Source organism: Lutzomyia longipalpis, chromosome 2 (assembly GCF_024334085.1).
Source record: "Lutzomyia longipalpis isolate SR_M1_2022 chromosome 2, ASM2433408v1".
Lineage (NCBI taxonomy): Eukaryota > Metazoa > Arthropoda > Insecta > Diptera > Psychodidae > Lutzomyia > Lutzomyia longipalpis.
Genome location: NC_074708.1, coordinates 18,986,523 through 19,012,422, shown reverse-complemented (window position 1 = coordinate 19,012,422; position 25,900 = coordinate 18,986,523). Strand labels below are relative to the sequence as shown.

At 36.4% G+C, this 25,900-nt stretch overlaps 3 protein-coding genes across 3 annotated transcripts in view; all 3 read right to left on the bottom strand.

The window, feature by feature from the left end:
- LOC129789442 (uncharacterized) overlaps positions 1 to 25,900 on the bottom strand; it is an 885,568-nt gene that overhangs the window by 630,983 nt on the left and 228,685 nt on the right. The window contains exon 6 of the transcript XR_008750445.1: positions 20,168 to 20,687. The gene's annotated coding sequence lies outside the window, so the exon portion shown is untranslated. The remainder of the gene's footprint in view (positions 1 to 20,167; positions 20,688 to 25,900) is intronic.
- LOC129789300 (chaoptin) overlaps positions 1 to 25,900 on the bottom strand; it is a 316,756-nt gene that overhangs the window by 152,147 nt on the left and 138,709 nt on the right. The window lies entirely within an intron of this gene.
- LOC129789310 (dorsal-ventral patterning protein Sog) overlaps positions 1 to 25,900 on the bottom strand; it is a 75,308-nt gene that overhangs the window by 47,000 nt on the left and 2,408 nt on the right. Inside the window, exon 2 of the mRNA XM_055826065.1 lies at positions 24,953 to 25,645. Within this exon, the coding sequence (XP_055682040.1) occupies positions 24,953 to 25,097 (145 nt within the window). The 5' untranslated portion in view covers positions 25,098 to 25,645. The remainder of the gene's footprint in view (positions 1 to 24,952; positions 25,646 to 25,900) is intronic.

Below are 25,900 nucleotides of genomic sequence, written 5' to 3'. Positions count from 1 at the left end.
AGCAATTGTTGCATTCACAATCAACAGTGTTCCATACCCATTTGGATTTCTCTCACCTTTCACAAACAACGAGGCATGATTTATTTCTCCTGACATATGAAATCTCATCATCAATATTTAATTTAATATCCTAAGGGTGTCATCAACTGGGAGGTCTCACAACTCTTGTCACCGCTATATCGTTTTAAAGAGATTGATTCACCGCAGAGACTTCTTTTTCTTCCTCTTCCTCATTTGCCACCACCTCTTCGTTTGCGTCCCACGGACAAATTTCACTTTACCATGGCACTCGTTCCGATGACCATATAGTGCGACACAGACAATTTCCACCAACTACGAGTAAGTGATGGTACATACCAGCAATAATAATTACTTTTATTGCGATATTTTGAAATTTGAACGATAAAACGTTTATATTTGATCGCCTTATTGGAGATCGTTGACCTCAATTCGTGCAATAAAATGCTTCCACATAAGCACTGTGAGTAGTTTACCCGAATTACGATGTTCATATATATGTACATAAACTTGATTGAGAATTGCGGGAGCCATGGTGGAAAATTGACCAAATATGATTTGATTGATTTGTACTCCAATTAAAAGCAATTAATTCGAATTAATAATAATATTTATTTCGTATCCAAACTGCGGCTGCCGCCGTCTTCATAACCGACCTCCCCGAGAAAACGTCAGAAAATTCGGTTCATAGGTCGTATAATATTATACTTCTTAAAAAAAAACTTTTGTTTTCAAAAAATGAAATTGTTTAAAAATATGGCGCATAGAATTAAATTTAAAAATTATAGCTTAAACTGTGGTTACAAAGACTAAGGATTTTATTAGGTTAAAATGACTAATTGGGGCTGTTAAAGCACCTAATAAGCACGAAATACTTAATCTTATTTTGACTCTATTTTCACGTAATTGTTAAAACTAATTATTTTATCTTTTAGATATTACTCGTGTTCAAATTAGACACAGCCCAAGTTAAGGCAGAAAACGTAAGTTAAAAAGAGAGAGACATATCATAATGAATGCAAGGGTTAAACCTTAATTAACAAGGTTGAATGAGACATAATAAACTAATAATAATTGTATTATCTTTGTGCAAATTTTGAAATGTATGTTTATACATGTACTATGTCTTTTATACGTGTTTCTTGGCACCCCACCACATCTTTCACTTTTTGCTATATATGAAAACTTAATCTCACCAAATCCCTGCCTCGCTGAGACCGTAAGAACAAACTTCTCTATGCACGGTGAGTGCAACAAATCAATAGATGCACTAAAGTGGTGAAGTTGTAGTCCAAAAGAGATTTATGGGATGACTTGAAAATTCAGCATGATCATTTGGGATGATGGTGTAAATCTTTTAATTAGCTTTTTGTACAATTGGGTGGAATATATGAACGACATACCGGCAGGCGCCACTCAAATTTTATGGGAGTATTTTACACATTTATGCAAACATTAACAGCAATAATCTCCCTGGGGTTTTGAATCTCCGCCGTAGCCTTTTTTCTCCCTCGCGCGCTTGTTCCATCCAAAAGCGCTTTTCTCACAATGTGCCTTTTGCATGTGTAGTGTATATAGCAATAATTCACACACTCTCGCGCCCTCTTGATAATCTCACATGGTCTCCGAGGCGAGCAAAAAATTAATGTTATTAGCAAGTGGAGCTTGTTGGACTACAAGGCATATATGTATATGCAGATAGTTGTGGCTCTCACACTCTCCGGGGCATGTTGTCCGGGATATACTAAACAACAATAAATAAACACCCAGTGCGAAGCGTCAGTCGGGAGCCATGGGAGCTTTTGATATGGTGGCGACGTCGCCATATACATACATAACATACATATATTCTTTGCGTGCTTTTTCCACCTCCTTTTGCGGGTTGTACTGTAACACCCATATTCTCGCTCTCTGCATGTGATTTCTTCACACACGATTTATCCATTCTCTCACTTTTCTGCCCCAGCAACACCGGTCCCATGTACATAAATACCTATATGCGGAATCGTGGCGGGGGTGAGCCTCACGATCGCGAAATTCATATTCTCAATGGAATTCTCAGAATTTCGATCAAAACTCTTAGAGATTTTTGCGAGAGCACTCAAAAGCCTCTGGCGAGGTAACAAGAATCGTGTCGCCACGGGAGCAACGTCGAGAGGTGGTGATAAGAAACCTTCTTCTACGAACCCATGACATGACCCCTCACCGCCCCTCTGTGCTGAAAAAAAAACATTACTAAAAATTCTACTCACACGCACAATTTCTCTCACAAAAAAAAAAGAGCTAAACGAGATTTCGCCAGAAAAACTAAGAAAACACCTTTTTTTATACAGTGTCAATTCTGATAAAGTGATTAGGAGATTGTACACAACTTTTTTTTCTTGCTACACAAAAGCACCTGATGAGATTGTATTTGCACACCGTGTGTGTGCCTCAGTGTGAGCTTGGCGCCACGCTGAAAGCTCAAGTGGGCAAAAAGGCGGAATTTCCCAAAGTTTCAATTGAGTAGCGCGAGAACTACCAAGGTTCCTTGCTAATCAATTGAGAGTTGATGGCATTTCTACTGCATGTTTTTGCTACTAATAAAATTAAATACAGGTTGCATAGGTTCTGGATGATTAATTTATATTACAGAAACGTGCTATGGCTTCCTCTTATACACACTAGTTTTGTATCTTAAATTAGTCGAATAATGTCAAAGATTAAAATTACGATAAGCACACTAAAAACCAAGTTAATTGATTAGTTGTGATTTTATTTGTATATATTTGAATACCATAAAAGTTTTAATTCCAATCTTTAACAAAAAATCTATTTCGTTCTTAATTTGAATTCTAATTTTTATCCTAATTTGATTTTTAGGATCAAGCTAAAGTTTGAAAGGAAAATTGTACAAATCGCGTACATAGTTTTTTTTCAATGTAAAAATTATTGTGTAACTTAAAAGTTTGATATTTGACAACATTATTTTCTAAGGTTTGACTGTCATATTTGGCGTATTTTTCTAGCGTTAGATGTTCTTTTTCTTTTCTAATGATTGACATTTCCTTAAAAATTTTGACATTTTTTTTCTTACGTTTGTCATTAATTTTCTATAGGTTTGTTGCACAGTCCAACCAGGCAGTTTATGTTGAGGACTACTAAACTGTGGTTTACGTATTCTAACATTTGACATTATTTCATGTAATTTTTAGCTTGTTCTAAAGCTTCGAAAATTATTTTGGATCTTCTTCAATCTTCTACTTAAATGGAGATACGAGTATTTTAAATATGTATAGCTCTCTACTTCAAAACAAATTTACTTAGGTAAATAGGTAACTATTTACTTAGGTAACTTAAGTAAGAAAATTGCAAAATAACCCTTAAGAAGCATTCCTTTCCGCAAGAGGTATACCTTAATCTAATTTATATTGACTTTAAATGATTTGTAATTGATATGCGTTAATCCTCCTCATTGAGGGTACATTGACACCTTTGCGAAAAATAAGGCGCAAATTGGTTTTATTTGCAGAAAAACTTAAGAAGCAAAACGGAAAAAATGCGATTAGATTAGAAAGTGTGTAAGTTTAAGAATTTTAAATGTACATGTATCTGCAAAGAGAACATTTGGCAATAATTGATGAGTATTATGTCTTATCTGAGATTCATAAAATATGTATAAAAAATACCATATCTTTCATCTTGTAATATGAAAATATACGATTCCAGGAGTAATTTCCTCTGAAAATTTGTATTTTTTTTTATTTTTAGAAATTAAATTTCTCTTTGATGTTATACACCTAAACAGGAAGGAAAACAACGGGGGAATAGGAGGGAGGAAGTTTATCTTTGATAACAGACATCTTTTTAGATTATTCCTGCATCTTCAAACTCATGGCTTTTGGCCATTGTTTTCTTTGTGTGGCAATGTGTCTTTCATAGTGCTATGCTATTTACACCATTGAAAAAGATCAGAGGAACCCATTAATTTTGCAAATATATACTCTAGTTGGATAATTCGGGCATTAATAACGCGATTATAATTGTTTTCAAATTATGTCCTCAGCACATTTGTTTGCACATTAAAACCGCCAATCGAATGATTTATGTTTATCTTCGGGCGATGTTTGGTCGCTTGGTGCATTTTTGGTGTTGTTTACACAGATATTTCGCTCGCGCCAAAAATAAATCCCTGGAAATTTGGGTGGATATTGACAAATTTGCCAATCAAATATTATAATTAAATACACACACATGGAGGTATTGAGAAAAAAAGAAGTGTATTTAAACGATTTTAGACGACAAATATAGTGAGTTGGTAAAGAAGTTTCGCAGACTATTTGGAGAGTGAGTAAAAGAAATATTTGTGTAATCAGCGAGGAGAGTTGCTTGTTTAAATATCACATAAATTATTAATTTACTATGGTGAAGCTCTAAAAGGAGGACAAAAAGTTTTTTTTTGTTCTTGCAAAACGTTAAGTTTGAAAATTCTTTAACAGGACTTTATTGAAATTGAACTAGTGGCTGGTACCAACTGTAGTCAATATAATTTTTGTAAAGCGCCATCTAGTGTAGCCCAGTAGAGCAGTGGCAAAGCAGACGGTCCCAGTGTCCGTTTGCTCTGTCCCTGGGAGGGTCGGCGGGTTCGAGGCTCGGTGGTGTTCGATTAGCTGTAATGCAGATATGAAAAAAGATCTCATTCGGTCAGGAATGCCCCCACTCGTTCCCACCAGTGCAATATTACAACGAGAGGCAACTCTTGAACTGATATTGACTGCTCTGCACCGTTGCTTGTGATAAAAACTTATGAATGAGGAATATTCCTAACACAAAGTCACAATGCAACAAAAATGCCTCTCTGAGGTTGACGTCAGGTCGGCAGCCGGTCATTAAAAATCAAAGCCAAAATTTGTGTGTGAGAAGCCAACCCCAGTAATGGGACAAATGGCTATGTGTGTTGTTGTTTGCCATCTAGTGTAGGATCTTGTATGGCTATATTGGCTAGTGATTTGAATTGTAAGAAAAATATCTTAAAGATCACCGCAAATTCTTATCACATGTCCACCTCGTGCCATTCAATCAGCAGGGATGTGAATTTTTAGGCACGATGGATATATAATTGTAACAAAAATAATCTGTTTAGACAAAATATTGAGATCTCCCCCGTGAGTCATGATTTATCAATTCCACTTCTCATTCGGCGACGACGAAAGTTTGCGCGTGTGAAAGAATTTTTGCAATTCCACCACGATCGTTGTTTGACAAACAGAAATGTTTGAGAATATTTATCACGACGAGAGGAATGCTAAATACTAATATAAATTAATTCATTTATTTGGAACGGAAAAAAAAGAATAAATTGTAATGCTCTTCCACTGCAAACATGTGGCTCAATTGCATTTTTTTTCTTGATGCCTTCTGAACACTCCTCGGTGAAAATATCACTTGATACCGGAAGCACGAGGTGCAATACCAATAATTTTAACCACCCACACCCCCTTTGCCCATCTTCATCCAAATTGGCTGTATTTTGATCTTGGCGCACGCTTTTTTCGGACGTCTTCTCCGGCATTGCTCTCAATGCAATTTAATTTGAGAATTTATGAGCAGCTTAACGCGGCACGTTAAACGTCGAGATGAAAAATACTGTACACATGTAATAATGAAAATTTATTGAAATCCATTAACGTTCCCAATTTCTTCGCGAGGATAATTTCTGCTTCAGTGCGATAAATTCACCAATATGAAGAGGAAATGGGGAGGACGTGATTCCCGCACTTGATGGGATTTGCCTGGGGAAATTAGCGCGAAACATCCTTTTCTAATAATCATATTTTTGTCATTCTTATGGATCATCTCTGTCTTTCAGGCCACATGATACATTTTATGTCTTCGCTCATGCGTGGCCAATAAGTATATTACTTGTGCTGACATTCTGTTGTCAATGGAAAATTAAAAAAAAAATTGCTAGTTTGATTATTCATTTTGATTTTATCATTCAAGAAACATTAGAAAATCCAATTTTGTCTTAAAAAGACACTTTTGGGAATAATATGTTCCTAAAAGAAACAAAGACCCCGCCCCTATTGTATCTCTTCAGTTTATATTATATTTTCTTTCCTTATGCATTCCAAAACTATTTCTAACAGTGCATAAGACGCACATAGCGTGGACTTTGGTGTGTCTCTTTCATGGATCGGTGGATCTCGCACGGTATGGGGAGATGGCTATGATGCTGAGGAAGCAAATGCTCAAGATCTCCATTAAGTTGGAAGCTGGTAAATGTTGCGCGAGATTAAAAAGTTCCCGATTGAGAATTTGGCGGCTACGGCGTGTAAAGCTAAAGCGTGAGGGCAAAAGGAGAGAAAAAAACGAGGAGAACGCGCCTCTAGGAGGAAACAACATTAGATGCGCGAAATACTCAAAAGACGCGCTCCCGAGATGTGCGACTCTATTTATTATTAAAAGACTTGGCAGCCGTTCATTCTCGTATCTCATCTATTTATAAGTTGAATGAATGTACACTTCAAGTTTTAAAATATGAATAAAAGTGTCTTAATATTGAGATTACATTTATCGCGAGAATTTTCGCACTGCGAGGATTTTTGTCTTGATTCACATTCGAGGGATTTAGTCATCGTCTCTTTACCCTACTTTTTTCACTCACTCCTCCTCTATCGTGTCTGGGATGCCTTTTCTTGTTCTCCTTCCCACCTTACAGAGTCGTTTTGCTCTTCGTGATCTTCCTTCTCCTTTTTATCATCGCTCATTTCATTTGGGTGTCTCTCTCGCGGTAAAACTTTCCCTCTTCCACCGCATGTCGACAAAATACAAAACGCGCGCCTTTTGCGGGCCACGAGATCGATAACCCGCATGTGATCGATGCATATGCATGCATACCTCAATGAGTTCTTTTTGTCAGCAAATTGGCCAACAGAGCGAGAGTGTGTGCGCCCAGTTATTAAATTCCTCTAGTACACAAATTATTTACACATGATTTCAATTGCAGCGAAGGTGTGGTCAGTTTGCCGTTTTTGCCGTCAAGAGTTCACATTTCACAGCGTTGTTTGATCTTTTCCCCAACGACTCGATCACTTGCACCAAGGAACCCTTAAAGTCCTGGCTTCTTACTCAATTTATTCGCATTTATATCCGTAAAGAGAGATATTTTTTATTAGTGCTTTTTTCTTTATTTAATTCTACTTAAAACTAATTGAGAATTTGTTTTTTAATTTCCCTATTTTAACGTAAAGTTTATGACAAAATTTAAACTGTCAAAAACCATCTGTCACATGCAAACTGCTGTCAAAAACTTGTCAATACAATCAGCTATGTATTGCAAAATATCAAAATATTAAAGTTAAAAAAAAACAATGATTAAATTCTAAAAAAATGTCTCAATATATGACATATTATTTTCTAACGTAATTTGTTACGAAAACATCACTTCTTTCTACAGAAGCGTTCTTTTTCTTTGCCAAAGACAGCCCTGTATGCACTATAAATTTCAATGAAGAGATAAAAAATGTTTGATGTCACATCAAATCCTCAAGTGTCAGTATAAATTAAAAAATTCTCTGTGAATGTAATTTTTCGTACGTTAGTTATACAGCATGTCTCAAATCATTAGGCAAAAAGTAAGATGAAAATGATCCCCATGGTAAAGAAACAAGATTTCATTGACCCCTGCCGATTAAAGTCCTATCTATATTTTGCACTATCGTGGTGATTTCCTTTCCATCGTGATCTGCTGGCGATCGAGCGAGAAACTTCAATAGCATGATATCATCCACATGGCTCATCTTCGTGTGATCCTCATCCCACAAGATGAGAGTCTTTAGTTTTTTTTTGTTCGCTTTTTATGCTATAAATAAAATTGTATTTATGTAATTTTTTCCATGTCGCGCATACACCAGTTTGATCTCTAAATTTAATATTTTGCCACATCGTCAATTATGAGTGTGGTGTGGACAAAAAAAGTGGCAGTCAGTGTCATATTTATGTACGCGAGATGTGTGGTAAGGTGAGTCCAACATCTTGAAAAGAATTGGAGAATATTACCCAAGAGAACGCTTTTATCGGCTAATATTTCTCTATATCAGATTAATACCCGATTGCCATATCGCACAACACGACAAGATCGATAGATGGTTGTTGTTTTCTTCAACCGTGTCTCGCGCGAATTGATTGAGGTCTTGAATGATTAAAAAAAATTTTCACAACAAACTGCCTCCTTTTTTTCACAAACTCCACACCTTGATATTGCGCCTTTCCATGAAAAATAAATAAAATAATATTCTGACACTAAGATCTGTGGATGATATTTCCTAAAATTCTAAGATCAAAAGACGCATAATCATACTGGAAAAATACCCAAGCCACAACCATTCCAGGCCATTTAGTTTTTTTTTCAGTGGGTTCTGAAATCATCACCCGCGCTATCAAAAAACTACCGATGAATCCATGCACATTTAGTGACAAAATGAATCGTTTTACCTACATCTCAATGCTAGCAGCAACCACCTTAGGAGAAAAAACCTGAATGTCATCATTTGAAGCAAGGTGCGGCACAAGCTACTTAAACTATTTATATTCATATTTAATTCAAGTTTTCATCTCCTCACACCGTTTTGAATTTGAATTTCTTGTATCACGGAGCCCGCAACAGAAACCTTCTGGACGCTATTTTTTTTTCATTTTCATGCTTGTTTACGCAGCTATAAGAACACTTGGGTCGCGCCTCTTTTGTATCAAGGCGATCTCAAGAAGCATTCTTGCTAATAAATTTACTGATATGAGAGTGATGTGTTTGAATCAGCCAAGTGGAAGTGTGATTCAAAGCACCTCAATGAAGTCACTTTTAGTCTTCTCGTATAGTAATTATGCTGTTTTCTTAAGAACAGAAGTAACCAGAGAAAGATGCAAGAAACTTTAAGTTCAGCAATAAGAATCTTTGGATTTTTCGCCACATTTAAGAAATTCTTTAAGAGAAAAGTTAGAATTCAATTTTTAGAATCGTATAATAGATTTTTTTAAAGCAATTTTATCTGTGAATTATTGTAATTTCCGTATAACGTCTCTTAACTAAAAGAATCATCTTGAACATGGTTCACGTGATGAAGGTTTTATCCATTTGAAATCAGTAACGGATTACACAAGCTGCTAATTCCGTATCAGATTAATCAGTCTTGTATTAACGTTCTTGATTTCATGATAAAACCGAATGGGTATTGATGTGACGATAAAAGAAGCTCATATCAGCGCAAGAGCGTTATTCCCACTTGCCACTTCTTGTTCCTGTCCATGTCCATAAAGTCAATTAAGATAATTCAATTCTCAAGAAATTTATGTTGCAAATTTGTTCGAGTTCAAAAGAGCTTCGCATATTGTAGAGATGTGATTAGTTTCACAAATTTATGAATCAACTTTTAGCTAAATTGCAAGAAGTCAGTGCGGAGTGTTGCAACCATTGCGCCTGCACAACAAATCAGCAACATTTGAATGGGAGAAAAGATTGAAGATTTAGCTGCGGAATATCAGTTACTTTGAGTTGCCAGAGGATGTGCTCCATCGTCAGGCCAATTATCATAATTTCATCAATATGTAACTTTGACTACTCAATTGCGCCGGAGTTAGATGACCATGGCGGGGGGGCATCTCATGGCGGAAAGTGGAGTTCACACCTCCTCCCGTTTTAGTGAAGTGTGTGCGTTGTGTATTATTTTAGTGAGTGCATTTGACTATTCGCACAGTGTTTCGATCATTTACTTTTTGAGACGCCACCAAGAATAAAATACATTACATATGTATATATTGTAAAGACGCGTGAGTGTGAGAGAGAAGATATGTGAAGGCTCCTATAGAGAGCCATAACTTTTTGCACCACACTTTGCTTATATGTATAACGAGTGCATTGACTCCAAATGCAGAATAATATTGCAATATATTCGCCTCTTGTGTGTCTCTTTTGCAAAAGAGAGTCTCCTTTTTGCCACAAAACGGCGCGCGAGAGATGATGGAGTTTCGCGATCGCAGCATCGCACAATTCTCAAATGATTACACATTGGTCGTATGCGCAGTGTATTAAGACCAATCCATATAATGTATGACCAGGCAATCCATTTATTAATGCCTAGACACACAAGATCATGCTCCGATGGTGCAAAAGCGTCGCACGAAGTGTTTCATATGGAGAAAAGGGGAATTAAATAGATGAATAATGCTGAACTTGAGACTCATACCGTTTTTCTTCCGATCATTTTTCATGGGAATTTCCTTTTCCAGCTCCGCATTGCATTTGCTATTCACTCACATTCGCGACACATTTCAATAAATTCCCTTTTTGCGCCACATCCCCCAGCAGACAAAACCATGATAATCTCAAATTCCATCCTCCAACCCAGAAGAAACATTTCACGCCGCGATTGCTCTGTTCCATTCCCTTTCGTCTCATATACATACAGATATGTGAAAACTCCCCTTTACCCTCGTAGATTCTGTGGGTCTTCATGAAGAGTTGTGCGGAGAAGTGGTGAGATATTCTTCCCGCCCAAGCATGATGTCATGGAGGCATCTGATGCGATCATGTGAGATCATCGGATTGATCTCTATTGGGTGGCAGAGGCAATATAATACAAGCGAGTCGCATTACGAAAATTTCCCACACGGCCACAGGCAGATCAAGGGGAAAATAATTTTAAAATGAAAAGACATTTCTGGAAAATTCACGGAAGACTTGTGAAAAGGGATTCACAATTGTTTGATTTCTTAGTCAGAAAATTTTCATTTAAAGTTTTAATGAATAAAGTGGAGACCTCGTATAAGATACTCTCAAATGTACTCATTCATCTTCATTTTTTTTCTAATGAGCGAGAGTAGTACATCTCAAGAGTATTTTATACAAAATCTCTTTCTTGAGCAGATTAACATTCACACAACTCACTCAAAGCATTTCTGCACCATTTAGATTTTTTTAATTCAAAATACAAAATGAAAAAAGACTTCCTCTTGTTTTTTTCTTCTTTCTTTTAATCTTTTCCCCATTTCCATTACAAAAGCCATCACATCGCGGGGGATTAAAGTCTCCCGCGGGCAGTCAGAAGTTGCGCAGTTTGGTGTGAAAAAGAAAGCTCGTGCCGCACGATTGCCCAGATTTTCCTGTCGTACTCAATTATGGGGATCAGTGGAGGTGATTTAAAATTTTTGCATATGAGTGCTAAAATGACGAAAATAAGCAAAAACTGGGTTCTCCTGTCTGTTGCGGGCGCCAAGAAAATTGACCTTTTTTGCGTGTGCACCCGCCGTCTTTCACCTCTCTCGTTATGGGCATCAACTTGCAAATATGGTGACAATTTCTCACACCGATCGATCGCCATAATGGTACAAATTAAAGTGGAGGAGCCGCCGAGATATGTATACCCCAACATTGCGAGAAAATTGCTTTTTTGCCTCTACCTTGCGTTTTCGCTTCTTATGTGTGCAACCGCGTCGGTCACCTTAAAAAGTTTAGCTCGTGAGCTTTTTTTCCTGTGTAAAACCACGACGTGCCTCTCTTTCACATTTATCGCTTTTTAGCTCTTTTTTTTTCTCCATGCCACCTCCGTGGGCACCTCATCTGACTTCTTCTTAAAATCTTATTCACATTGGCCATCTCCGCCGCGGTAAACGTCCAATATGTATCTATATTGGGGATCTGCGTGTTCATTGACTGGCGCCAAACGCTAATAAGTGTTCACCATTAACTATCAAAACGTGACGGCAAAGTGTGTTTAAAGAATTATTTAATATTTATTGAAATGTCCACTTTAATCGGATGCCGTGTGCGAGCGGACGGGGGTTGAGTCACAAATTAAAAATCAATAATATGATTGCAATAAATTGATTAATGTGACAAAAATTGATTAAGGCCGTGGCGTGAGTTTGACTTCTCATGCGGGGATTAATTGGAGTCAACTGGCACGAAAATCACTTGGCGGGAGTTTGGCGTCGACGCGCTTGATGGTTGTTTGGCCGGCTTTCGCGGGTGTCGAAGGTCATTTCATTTATTTTATCATAAATTTGTTAAGGAAATTGTCTCATAGTTTTCACCAAATTGCTTTTACTCCCATCGCAACGTGTGGAAGTTTTGGCGACAAGGAGTCGCTCCAAAATGCAAACAGATCCATCAACGTTGCTAACGTTGAATATGCGAGGTTTGATTAGCAAGTAAATGCTGTCTTGGCATACCAAGAAAATATATTTTTTAGATTAATATTCAGTTTGAATTTTAATTAAAATACTTTAGAATTTTCGGAAATCATACAACGTAAAATCTATAAAAGATTTTATTTAATATTTTGAAAGGTTCATTCCTTATTTAAAAATTATTTATTTTTAATAAGAAAACTATAAAGCTCTTCTCAATAATCATTCGTATATCAAAATGTTGTATTTTAATTGATAATTTTTTTTTAAATAAATAATCACATGAGAAGTCAAACATCAAAGCATGTTTCTCCCCAATACAAGGTAGGTTGAGATAAGTTCCCAGGCTTTCCCCTTAACGCGTATGCAGTGAATTCCCATGGTTGTGGAGCCTTTTATCAGTGTTAATTGCAAAATCAGTAGCACTAAAAATGAACAAAAGCTAGTCATTTAATCCTTCTCTTGTCTCACAAAGTGCCGCCTCATGTTGGCAGCTCCTCGTCGCCGGAATGCATTTTGATGTGAAGCATCGTCGCCGCAACCACCCACGGCCTACATCTTGGGTCTCATGCGTTCTTGGTCTTCCGGCGCTTTTTCTTCTTCATCCGCATCATTTTTGTTTATATATGGAAAAAGAAAAGTGGCATGTCTCGAGAAAGAGCCCACCAATTGCCGCGGGGAGTTGCATTGGCGAGAGTGGCGTGCCTTTTTAACCCACACACACCGTGTGGTGCGCCAAACGGATCGAGGGGATCTCTTTAATTGGCAAATACCCGCAATTTTCATCAATTGTGTCCCCCTCTTCATTATTATGGATTTTTGTATTGCACATTTTGAGGAGAGATATTTTACTTTTAGCTCTGGGAATTCACTCCGTCCGTAGCTCCGTTGAATCGCAGCATCTCAATGCTAGCAGTGCGAGCCTAAAGTATTTGTGGCTGTGAGTTGGATAAGGCGCACTTGGGACTTGTTTTTATTGAAAATCGTTGTCAAAGTTGAAGTTGAAGTTTCCTTTTCTGCCCATGACTCCGGTGTGCACATTGAGATGAGATTTTCTCTGTATGGACTCAAAAGGAATTCCTCCATCAGCTCTATCTCTTCTCCTACTTATCGGGGTACCCCTTTGGGCATACCATCTCTTGTTGCATCTCGCACGGTATGAGAGTGAAATACACCAGCGACAGACAATGACTAGACAGTTAAAATATTTTCATCCGCATGCGAAGTACGCGTCTTGGTAAAAAATGTGTGCATCCAATATCGCGGGAGACATCATTTTTTTCACAATTTATTTTAATTTTATTCGCTATTTCATCTTAACCCTCTGTTAACCCTTTAAAATACTGTGAAACTTTTGAAAATTTGATAGTGTGTACAAAAAAGAATTTTGGAGCATATATTTGACTACCATTAGAATTCATAACTTACTCTCATATTAATGAATTTTATGCATTAATTAAATCTGTATTCTTTCAACATTATTTATATTGCTCATAATGGAAAAATTCGCTGCAAAATGTAAAAAAATGACGTCACAATTGTATTTTTGTCACGAAGCATAAAAATTCATTCTGACGTCATTTTGATCATTAAAAAAAATTGCAGACTTTCCAGCTGCAAAGTCTTTTTGTGATCTTATTTTTCTTTTATTTTCTACAAAATTCTTTAAAATCGGGGGTAAGCTTATCTATATAATAAAGAAAGGTCTGTTTGTTGGTAATCTTCCGTCGTGTTCGGCTATACAAATCTACACCGTTTGTCCGATCGCGATGAAATTTGGTACAGAGGCTCCTTATAACAGGCGGTTTCGAGTGGCCGTATCCATTTTCCCCCCGAAGCCCCCCTTCAGGTAGCCCCCATATAACTCTCATGTATTTTTTGCTAATTTTTGAATTTCGCGCCTGAAATGTTGTATGAAAATGATTTCTTCTCTTTGCAAAATTTTTCCTTTTGGGTTCGATGAGAGCTCTCGATCTATATAATAAAGAAAGGCCTGTTTGTTGGTAATCTTCCGTCGTGTTCGGCTATACAAATCTACACCGTTTGTCCGATCGCGATGAAATTTGGTACAGAGGCTCCTTATAACAGGCGCTTTCGAATGGCCGTATTCATTTCCCCCCAAAGCCCCCCTTCAGGTAGCCCCCATATAACTCTCATGCTTTTTTTTGCGAATTTTTGAATTTGACGCCGGAAATGTTGTATGAAAATGATTTCTTGGCTTTGCAAATTTTTCTTTTGAGATTGATGAGTGTGCCCAATCATACTTATAAATCATCACAATTTTTTCTCTCTAAAATTTGCGGGAAGCGCAAAACCCCCCGCGAAGCGGGGCGAGGAAAATTGGAGCGAAGCGACAATTTACCTCGTTTGTATTTAAAAAAAAATAGTAGATACAAAATGGTTATACGAGGGTAATTTTACTGACTTTTTTTTCCTTGGTGTTTTATGTGGTGTACAGAAAATACAACACATATGTATGCATATTGAATGCATGACTCAATTCGTCTTTTCGTCAATTTGCTATTTTGATTTAATCCAAACAGTTGTTGGGTGTGCGAACCTTTAATTAAAATTTATGTTTGTACATGAAATTCCAACTGTCCAATAAATGGGTGCCTGCAAGCCACTATATGGCAATTTCTTTTATTGCCACCAATATAAGCTTTTCATTGTATTCCACCAAATGGGCAAAACTTATTGCATTTGTAAAGGAAAATATGTATAAGATTCTATGTACTGTGAACATGATCTGCGGGACTTTGCGCATATTAATTGAGAAGCGGAAACAACACTTTGATGAAAGGCAAAGTTTTGTTTGCGGGGGTACAAAAAGAGAGAAGTCAAGGTTGCAGGCAAAATATAAATTTGGCGCGATTATTAATTGATGGTATATAAATGCAAAAAAAAACAAAAGAGACGGCTCAATGGAGCAATCCCATAAACAATAGTATTATATCAATTCTACACGCTCCATTGGTATCCCAAGGCGTAGGTCAAATTGCTTTGATTCTTGCGGGATGAGGCATTGTGTTGGTTGCTGCTGATCAGACGCCTCGTGCATCTTAGAGGTGGAGGAATACAACTTGGGAGCTATTAAGTACAATTTAAGAGTGAGAGGGGCCCATTGACCGTTCTGTGGGAGGCTTTCAGCGGCGCCCAGTGAGAGACCACAGTCACATAGGAAAATGTACATATATGAATTTTTATTAATCAAGGTTAAGCTGAAGAAAAAAAAAGAAGATTTCCATTTTCATATAATATCGAAATCCCATATGACATGTAATCTAAGACTCTTTCAGCCAAGTGTGCAATCTCCTACAGTGGAAGACATAGCTAGTATCTGAATGAATCGCCTCCGCCCTGTATGCCCCGACGCCTCTGGCCTCCATTGAGGAGCTTTTGCCTATGGAAATTTATGCGAGAGTGATAAGATCGCGAAAAAAATTTTAAGTCCGACAGCAAAATCATGCCATGAAGATTCTCTCTTATGGCTACCCAATATCTTTTTGCCACACGGGAATTATTTATAAAACACCTCTTCGCTTAATAAGCTCATTAAAATGCCAACTAAAAAAAATCGTGAGTTCCCCAATTGTTCGCATACAGCTTGCGAATTAATTAAGATTCGGTCGAAGAAGAATAGAACGACAAAGGAGGAGTGGACAGCCCGCAAACAATGTTGAATTTTGCAGCTTTTGCGACAAAAGAGCACAATGTTAAAATTTATGTAATCCAGATGCTGGGTTTTTTTTTCAAAAATTTCAATGTTTTTGAGTTTTTTTTATAATATAATAATTTTATTATATCAATATTTTGAAGATTTTAATATTGAAAGTCTATGAAACGTACTTTTTATTTAATCTCATTAAAAATATCTTCATTATTTTTTAAATTACAAATTTTATCCACAAAACAAACTTTTTCTTAAGATGTTGGTTATAACGTGATTTTTTTAGATTTTTAATTCAAAGGGTAAGATAATGAATTTAAAAAAAAAAAAAGTTTTGAAATTGTTTTCTGCTAATTTTTGCTTTTAATAACTTTTGAATACTTAGGAAAAGATATTATAAAACTTAATTTTTAAAAACATGATTGACATCTTGAAAAACAATATTACAAGTTTTATTGTTTTAATTTTTAACAGAAGTTTTGTATTGAATCGATACTTAAAAATATCGCAGATTAATTTCTAGACCTTACAAAAGGCGATTAGATACCTACCTATTAAAATTTCGTAAATATTTCGTTTTCTTTTGAATGCTCCTCATGCTCCCCAATACAATCGTGATATCTCCCATTACACGTCCTGTCTACGGAACATTACTGTACAGTTGTTAATCTATAAATTATAAAGTAGGTACTATATAGGTAGGTTTGGTAGTGTATCTTCGCATAAAGATCATCATGAAATTTGATTGACATATCCTATTCGTGTTATTCGGAAGTTTACGAACACTTGTTCGTAGTTTTCAAATGTTTAAATTTAAATTTTATCTGACATTCTGATTGATAAGGATCTTACGTATCTAACCACATTGTGTTAATTAGACTCATTGCAAGAATTTGGTAGGGCGAAGATATTTGCGAATAAATTCGTTACACATTGCGGACGTTTGGGCTCTCCCGAAAAAATCATCAAGATGGGTTGTCCACGCTGTGGTCTTAATTTATTTACCGGCCAAATGAAAAATTTCGCCAAGTAGAATTCGCCATAGTGATAAGATCAAAGATTTCAACAGCTGAAGGTCATTTTCGTGTTTACACAATTATCAGGGTGTCTGTCAACTGATTTGTATCATCTGAACACTTTTGTCCGTCGTGTGAGACGCGCGCTTACATAAGGCTTTGCTATCTCGCACGATGCTCCTCTTTGGAAGGCACATTACCTCTCTCATATGTGGCTCATTTGCTTATTCAATTCAGTGATGAAATCAGAGATGGAAGGCGAATGAGAGAAAAAAAAAACCACCCAACATTCTATCGATGATGGCAAAATGTTTAATGAATAGACGAACACAAGAGGTATTGGTGCGGTGTGGTGGAGATAAAAAAGCCGATCATTCATAAATGGAATTAGGAAATCGCTCTTTTTTTCTAAAGCGTTTTGTTCTGTGGCTTTTTCCCTGCCAATTTTTTTTTCCTGCAGTGGTGTGCGCCTTAATGTGTAACTCCTCGAGTAATTATGGAGTAAAGTCAATTTGTACATGCAAAATCGGCTTATAACATGTGAATTTGATATGTTCCAAAAACAACGTCTTAAGTGCCACTGTGGCCCCATTTTTTCCGCTTTACATCCCCATCCTCCCGTCTCAACCGTCTCCTACTTTTTTTGCGTGTGACGCCACTACGATATAAACACATTTTGGGAGCTCACAGAATACTTTCCAAGGAGAATTAACAGACAAATAATCCCGAAAAAAGCAGGGGGACTCACACGGGATGAATGAGTTTTTCAATGTTAAAACACCAATAAAAAGAAATAAATTTCATCCATCAGACTAGGTCAATAGGAAGTTTTGGATCATTGGTCAGAGGAATTTTAGATTTTTTAAGAAAATGATTTAATTTAATTTAAATTAAAAAATTTTTTTTCGTTTTTTTTGTTATTTTGAGCAGCGAGGTAATCACCAGACGTCTCCATCTCACAAAAATGATTACTCTATCTAGCATTAAATAATGCTTTAGCATATAGTAGGATCTTAAAATGGAGAAAGAAGATATCCTTTTTGTACATTGTACCTTTAACTGAAAATTATAATATCACTACATGGGGGGCTATAGAAAAAAAAGATAGCAAATGAAATTTTAATCAGAGAGCTTACAAAATCTCTTTCAAGCTTACCAGCTTACATATTTTTGATTCATCGACATAAATTTTGATATTTTGATTCAAGAAAATGGTAAATTAGTCAAAACTACAGAGAAATATTTATTTTCTAATTTATTTAATTTACAAAAAAAATTTACTCTTAAAATTTGTAACAAAACCATCATTAAATTTCTAGTTATTTTCGTAGAGTTTCAATAGAAAATACCACAGATAAGATTTTAAATAGGTCTTAGTGTTCCACGCGTGTTGTTTTCCATTTAACGTGGCTTTATTATCTTGGCTTGGAAAACCCAGAAGATTTTGCACTCCAGATGGTGACGGACTTTCTTTTCAAGTTTCTGCCGAAAAGATCAATCTTGGGATCAATGGTCCCTCCCTAACGCCACCCTTAATGCTTTACTTGGCGTTCTCTTCTAAGGATCTCACAGGCATTCTCTTTACAGCAGGGTGTTTATTTTTCATTACCCGGACGAATGGCATTTCTTGGCATTTTTTTGTCTCCAGAGAAACTTTGAAGGAGAAAAAAAAGTAACACATGTTGGCTCAAAGAAGGCGAAAGGTGAGAATTTAAAAATTCCAGGGAATTCTCACAAAAAAAAATAATATTAGGGCCTCAGAGTTTGTGTAAAAGAATTCTCAATGGAAGACGATACGATGGAAGAGAGAATGTTTTTTTGCGCATTAATCTGTGAATCTAGATTTTGAGGCAGGTTTGAGGGGTAAAGAAATGAGCGAATATTGGTTTTCATTCAAAGGCGCGTAGAGTTGTTCTGTGAGTGAGTACACCGCAGTGACGCGCATCATTTGGCACTAAAATGGCATGAAAATATACAAAATGCGTAGTATGGGGTGTTAATTTCTCATTTTAAATGTGCAGAAAGCAGATACGGTGTGAGGACAATGCAAGAGAGGATTCCCAAGAAAATCAACACCTTTCCGAAATGAGTTTAGGTAAAGTGATGCTTGCGGTGGTAGTGTGAAGAAAACAGAAGTCACATTCATATAATACCCAGAAGCCGCCAGTATGGGAAACGGGAGCGGGAAATTATATAACGCGCAGTGTCTCTAATTAAAAAGACACACAGCTAAAAATATGCAAAACTCACAAGGCAGAACGGCAATGTGAAGATCGGGAAGGAAAAAAAAGAAGAGAAGAAGAAGAAGTTGTTGTATATATGATTTTTGAGAGGAAGATGATTTGATGGTGGAAGGAAAAGTCATGCGAGGAGTGTGATGTTTGTGGAAGAAATGCGAAAATGTGTGTTGAAAATTGTAATGTTAATGTGGTTAAAGTTAATAATAATAATTAAAATGATAACGAATGACATGGTTGATAAGAATTGGCGCCTTTTTATGGGATTTCATTCAGTAACACCTTTCAAATGAAATGAGATCAGACAAATACACAAACATTGCGCCAAAGGGAGACACACTACGCGGGAAAGTTTGTCGTCGTCAACAGCCCACCTCCGCTACACAATCGCACAAAATTTAATAAGACAAGGTGGTATAGGAGACATAAGAAAGTCAATCATAACGCGTCCAGTTATTAGAGTTGGTATACCACAACGCGGATGGGTCAGTCTATGCGTTGTAATTTAATTTGTGAGCAGAATTAGTAGGCAAAGCCGATCTTTTGTGAAATTTGGCAATTTGATGCATAAAAAAGGTCATATCTCAAGTTCTATTGCACATACAGAAATTCCTTGACTAGTTTTGGAAAGGTATTCAAATAAGCTATAATCTGACATATATTTCAATACATTTCAAGGTCACCTCCAGAACACAAAATGGCGGTTTTTTGTTCTACCAAAACAGTTTTTTGCACTTTTCGTCCTAAAGGAATGGTTCTAGAGGTTTCTGATGTTTAAGAAAGTTGTAGATAATTGCAAAACCTTTAATTTGATACCAAGTTGAGCAAAATCGGACATGCCGTTCAAGAGATATGACTCTTAGAACTTTTCAAATTCAAGAATTTTTCAAATGGTCATATCTTCTAAACGGCGACATAGATTTTCTTCATTTTCGGACTGGTAAAAGATATTGACCCAGGCTACAACATATCAAAATTTAAAAGAAATCTATGATCGGAGTTCGAAGATATTGCCCCTTAAAGTTAGGCAATTTTTGTTTTAGTATTTAGCGCCTCTTGTGGACTTTTTAGAACTTGGAATGTTCTAGATAGTTGTAGAGCTTCTTAAAACCTTTAATTTGATACCAAGATGATCAAAATCGGTCAAGCCGTTCTCAAGTTATATCGAAAAAACACTTTTTGCTTTAGACCGCCATATTTGCTAAACGGCTTGACCGATTGTCAAGTATGAATTGTTGATGAAAACGTCTCACTGAGCCCTACAACATACTAAAATTTCAGACCTCTAACTATAAGGGAAGTGGTTGACAATATTCCAAAATGGCGGATGGCGGCCATCTTGGATTTCGAAAATGCGAAAAAAAGAAAATTTACACCCACATTTCTATAGAAAACTTCAAACCGGAAGTCTCTATCTTTTACCGTTCTCGACTTATAAGGCAAAGTATGGCGCACCGGCCGGCAGGACGGCCGGCCGGATCAAAAATTTTCCACCACCATTTTTGTAATGTGGGATGTCCAAAACGTGCTCATACCAAGTTTGAGCCCGATCTGAGGTGGTCGGTTTTTCCGATGATTACAATACTTGGTATGCCACGATTGTGGTATACCAACTAATAGACAAGTGAGAGAGAGTGTATAAAAACGTCAAAATAGACTTGCTGGAAAATGATTAACAAATACACATTAAAAGAAAAAAACAGGGTGTTTATCATTTATCACTCAGCAGTGTTCAGTTCATATAATAAAAGATGAAAATAAACTTTGCTGGGCTGATTTGAAGCGTTTATTTATCAGATAAATATTATTTTAAGATGTTTACGTGAGAAATAGTCGAATGTATTCTTCAGCACTGTATGTGCCCATGCCATTATATTTGAAATGGGGGGAGGGCGCGCTCACACATCGATTAATGCGAAAATTTTTCATCACATGCATTTTAACACATTATGGGGACTGTGTGTGAAAAGTCTGTGATTGACAGTGAGCAATTTCACGCCTTGGTCAGCGTTTTTCACATTGCGGGACGTTTACACACCAATTCACATACGGCTCCGAATGGGTCACTGCAGAGGTTCCCACATCTTTAGCGCCTCAAAAATTGAAAAGATATATCGCTATGCTTAACACAGGAACTGCGATGTTTTCGGATCGCTGAATTCGATAATAAGCGAGTTTTTTTTTCAGTTGAATTTAATCTCAATGAGAAGTCAAATAAATGAGAATATTTGCATGTGATTTGAGAGATCGCTTTAAGAGAAGATCTACTAATGGTACCATATTTCATTTTACAGATGAATCGTTTCTCATGCCATTACAGTGTTAAAAGTCTATTATTGTTTCTCAAATATTCCTGAAGATTCTTTTATATTTTATGCATGGTTTCAGTCCAAGAAAAAAACACCGCAATCTATTTAAATGATCGAAAATATGAATTTTGAATTTTATTGTTAAAACAATAAAATATTTTGTCTATGAAGCTATTGCACATCCAAATATTATTAAAATTAAACAGCAATTGCCAAACAAAACAATTTGCTGTTGTAGATTGAAAATTGTTGTAATTCTTTTGGAAAATTTTGAGAAATTTGTTTGTTTTAAATGAAAATTTTCTAAAAATGAAAAGTCATATGTATTCAACTTTTATGATAAATTCTGAGAGGCAACACGGTGACATTTCAAGAGATTTCATACATCTTCATCACTTAATCAAATAATTGATGATAGGTATGATTAATACTAATACCTGGTGGTGTGCCACGTATGTGGTCTTTCAACTAATTAAGTTGATTAAATTAATAAAATAAATAAATAAATTGAAAAATTTTCTATTTAGCTTTAAAATTTAATAGATGATCATTCAAAAATTCCTCGTTTTTCTCTCAAAGTATATTTGATTGTAGGATGACAGTCTTAGAGAAGGATAATGCAGTTTTAAATTTTCTAAAATAGACTAAAAACAAATTTTAAAGGTCAGTTCAATAGAACTCAAAATAAAAAATTAGACGATTTTATATTTCCATAAATAATTTTCACATTTAAATAAAGATATTTTGTCGTTTTAGTTTTTAATTTTTCGTATATTAATATTCAACGTAAAGCATTAAGTTAACTTAAAGATAAGACCACTGTCTATCTTTAACATTTCTAATCATATTTAATCCCGAATCAAATACTTCCCTTGTTTTTCCCCCAGATTCCTCGCAATAAATTTAAAAGAACCTTCTCTTTTAGTATTTGTTCAGTGGGTATTGACATAAAAATTAAGAAACTTTCTTATCAACTCTAAATGCCATATTATTTGAACATTCACCCTTGTCTAAAAACGAGCTAGAACTTACGCACCCACTTTTGCGTATAAAGAAAATTTATTATCTTACATTCTCACGGAGCCACGAGTAGCCATAATTTTTTATTAATACATTTTTTAGCTGTGATTCTTTCGAAGAAAAGAATAGCACAGCTTCTGTGTACCACCTAAAATGCAATGTTGTCCGATCGGGCTCAAACTTGGTATGAGCACGAATTAGGGTCCCCACATTCCAAAAAACGTATGTCAAAAAAAATTTTCCGGCCGTCCGTCCGGCCGGCCGGCCGTAGTTTGATGCTAAATTGCAAGAGAACGGTAATAGATAGAGACTTGCGGTCAACGGCAAAGTTAGTATATCGACCTGATGTCGTCTGATGGTGAAGTCCAATCCACCCCCCCACCCCTCCTTCCGCCATTTTGGAACACACCCCGATTTTGTTTTCGCTATATCTCAGTCCCTATTATAGGTAGAGGTCTGAAATTTTGATATGTTGTAGGGGCCATCAAGATCTTTCCAACGATGCCTCATTTTCGAAAATCGGTCAAACCGTTTAGTCAATATGGCCGCCACAATTTTTCATCGAAAATCGACCATAACTCGAAAACGGCTTGACCGATTTTGATCAACCCGGGGTCAAATTAAAGCTCTCAACAAACCCTACAACTCTCTAGAACATCCGAAGTTTCAAAAGTGACCGCTAGGGGGCCAAAAATCAAAAACAAAATTTTCGATGAGTTTACGATGAATATCTCGATAACTAAACGATGCATTTTCTTCAAATTTTTATATGTTATAGCTGACTATATTATCTAGCTTCATGCCAAAAATGAAGAAAATCTATGTCGCCGTTCTCGAGATATAACTTTTCAAAGTTGGCATGTCATATCTCGGGTTCTACAAGTCCAATCTTGATCAACTCAAGCGCAAATGAAAGGTTTCTGGAAACCCTACAAATGTCTAGAACATTGCAATTTCGAGAAATGACCGCGAGAGGTGCTAAGATCAATTATTTGAATTTTCAAAATTTTTAAGTCAAAATATCTCAATAACTGAACTATGCATTACGTTAAAATTTCAGTATGTTATAGCTGAGGTCAAGACCTTTCCAACGACAGGTCATTTAAGAAAATCTATGGAGCCGTTCAGGAGATATAAGGGTTTTAATTTTTTATTTAATTAATACGCAAATTCTTAGGCGCCCCGCGAAGCGGGGCGCCTTATATATAAGGTATATGAATATAAATGCGGAGTAAAATATAACGGTAAAATATAAATATATATAGCTACATGGTACAGATTAAGCAGAAAAGGGAATGTACATGGTAAGTTTCACTTACGGGCTGTGATTCTTCCTTCAGAGGTCAGTCTAAGTGTGATATTTGATATAAGTTTGGTGGTGCAAACTCTGGGGAAGGATGACTCGCGCCACGAATCACAGCCAATGCGCGAGTTAGCCTTCCCCCAGAGTTTGCACCACCAAACTTATATCAAATATCACACTTAGACTGACCTCTGAAGGAAGAATCACAGCCCGTAAGTGAAACTTACCATGTACATTCCCTTTTCTGCTTAATCTGTACCATGTAGCTATATATATTTATATTTTACCGTTATATTTTACTTTGCATTCACATTTATATTTTTACTTCTCAAGCAAAAGAGAACATGCCGCTGAAAGTGAAAATGAAAAAAAAAACCTGCGTCTGGGATGAGTTCTTAAATGTCGCGAATTTTATTTGATGACTTTGCCACAGCAAGGAAAAAAAGGTTCTTCCAGTTTTACCTAATGGTGTTTAAAAATTACATTTCAGAACTTGCTGAATTTGAGTCTTATTTGTATTTAATATGAAAATTATATGTTAAAAGATTTCGCACAAAATTTCGCGTAATGCGTCTGAGAAGAACTTTTTGCTTTATTTCAAAACTGACCTCCTCGGGAGACTTTTCTCCCATATTTCTTCCTTTCTCATGTCATTTTGCTCGCAGTTTCACCTCCCACCGTCCATTTATTTGCCCATAGTGTTTGGTTTTTGGCGCGAGCGCGGATTTTTGGGGGCTTTAATTGAGTCACGCATACACACACATCCGATTCCCGCCTCATCTGGCCGTTGAACTTTTGTACCAAATTTCTGGAGTGTGCGATCTTCTTTTTTTTTCCCTTCATATGCTGGCGGGAAAGCCAACATGAAAATTCTCACTCACAGTGGAAAAGTGTGACGTGGAATGGATGAAAAAGTATACCCATGCCAGTTGATGCCTCATATACCCAAGCTTTATCAATTAATTCTCGCGCGCGAGCGTTTTATGGCAATAAAATAAAAACATGCCTCATTTTTTTCTCTGAGACACTCGATGTGCTACCGCCTGGGTCAGGTTGGGTGGGATGAGGGGGAGTGTCTGGGGTATTGTAAGACAATTAAGAGTGAAGCCCCATGATGTAAAAAAGTGGAGCAAATAGAGCTCCGCTTATTCACCTTGGGTGCAGCATATGCAGTTGAGAAAAAAATGCTTTTTTGGGAAATTGTGTGGTGTACTCACCGGCTGGGCGATGAGTTCGCCTTGGGCCGTCGTCCTCAATGAGATGAGTCCTTCGGGCGTCCACAATATGCGGAATTTCTCGCCACTGAATAGAAGTTATGGCACAAAAAATAAAGAATAGCAGAGATCTTCGTGAATTTGCCATCTTTGCAGCTATATTTCTCTTCTTTTTGCTTTAATTTGATAAAAACTCAACAGTCTCAGAATCCCTTAAAGGATCACCTCCACCTTGAGCTTTGTCTCCTTTTAAATAAAATAAACACTCTAAAACACTCGCGGTTACACTTGTGTCTCGAGGGGGGTATTTGTAAATGTTTTCTCTCAGTGTTCAATGTACTCAGACGCGCTAAATTCCCTCCACTATCAACTTTACCTTCGATTGTTTGTACGATTTTATATGATCATGGAGTATTTTTAATCGCTCTTGATAATGTGACATATTGAACAATATTTCCAACAATTGAAATTCTCCACACTAGGAGAAAACTCCATTCAAAACGCCTTCACTTCCACTCACTTTTCACGAAGGAAAATCTTCAAGATTTTTTTTTGTTTGCAGTCTCTTCTTGTTCAAGAAAACTCACAGCGTCACTTGGCTCCTGGGAGCTAATTAAAATTCATTTGAGAATTTTTATAAGTTAATTGCTTTGTTTATTGCTTCATGTATTTTATGGGGTGGTGAAGATCGTCGTTCTAGAAGAGAGAATGAAAAAAACAGCAAATCAATTTTTTCGCATAATTTTCTATGAAAAATGTGCATATTTTTCCCTCGAGATGGATATTATGTAGGTATTCATATCAATGTGGGGCTTAGAAATCCTTCTTATTTAATTACATTTTATATTACTTAATTATTGTAATTTTTTTTATTTAGGAATCCATTGCGTTTCTTAACGGAAAAAAATGCTTCTTAGCCAAAAAACTAATATTTAGGTGAGTCAATCAAAG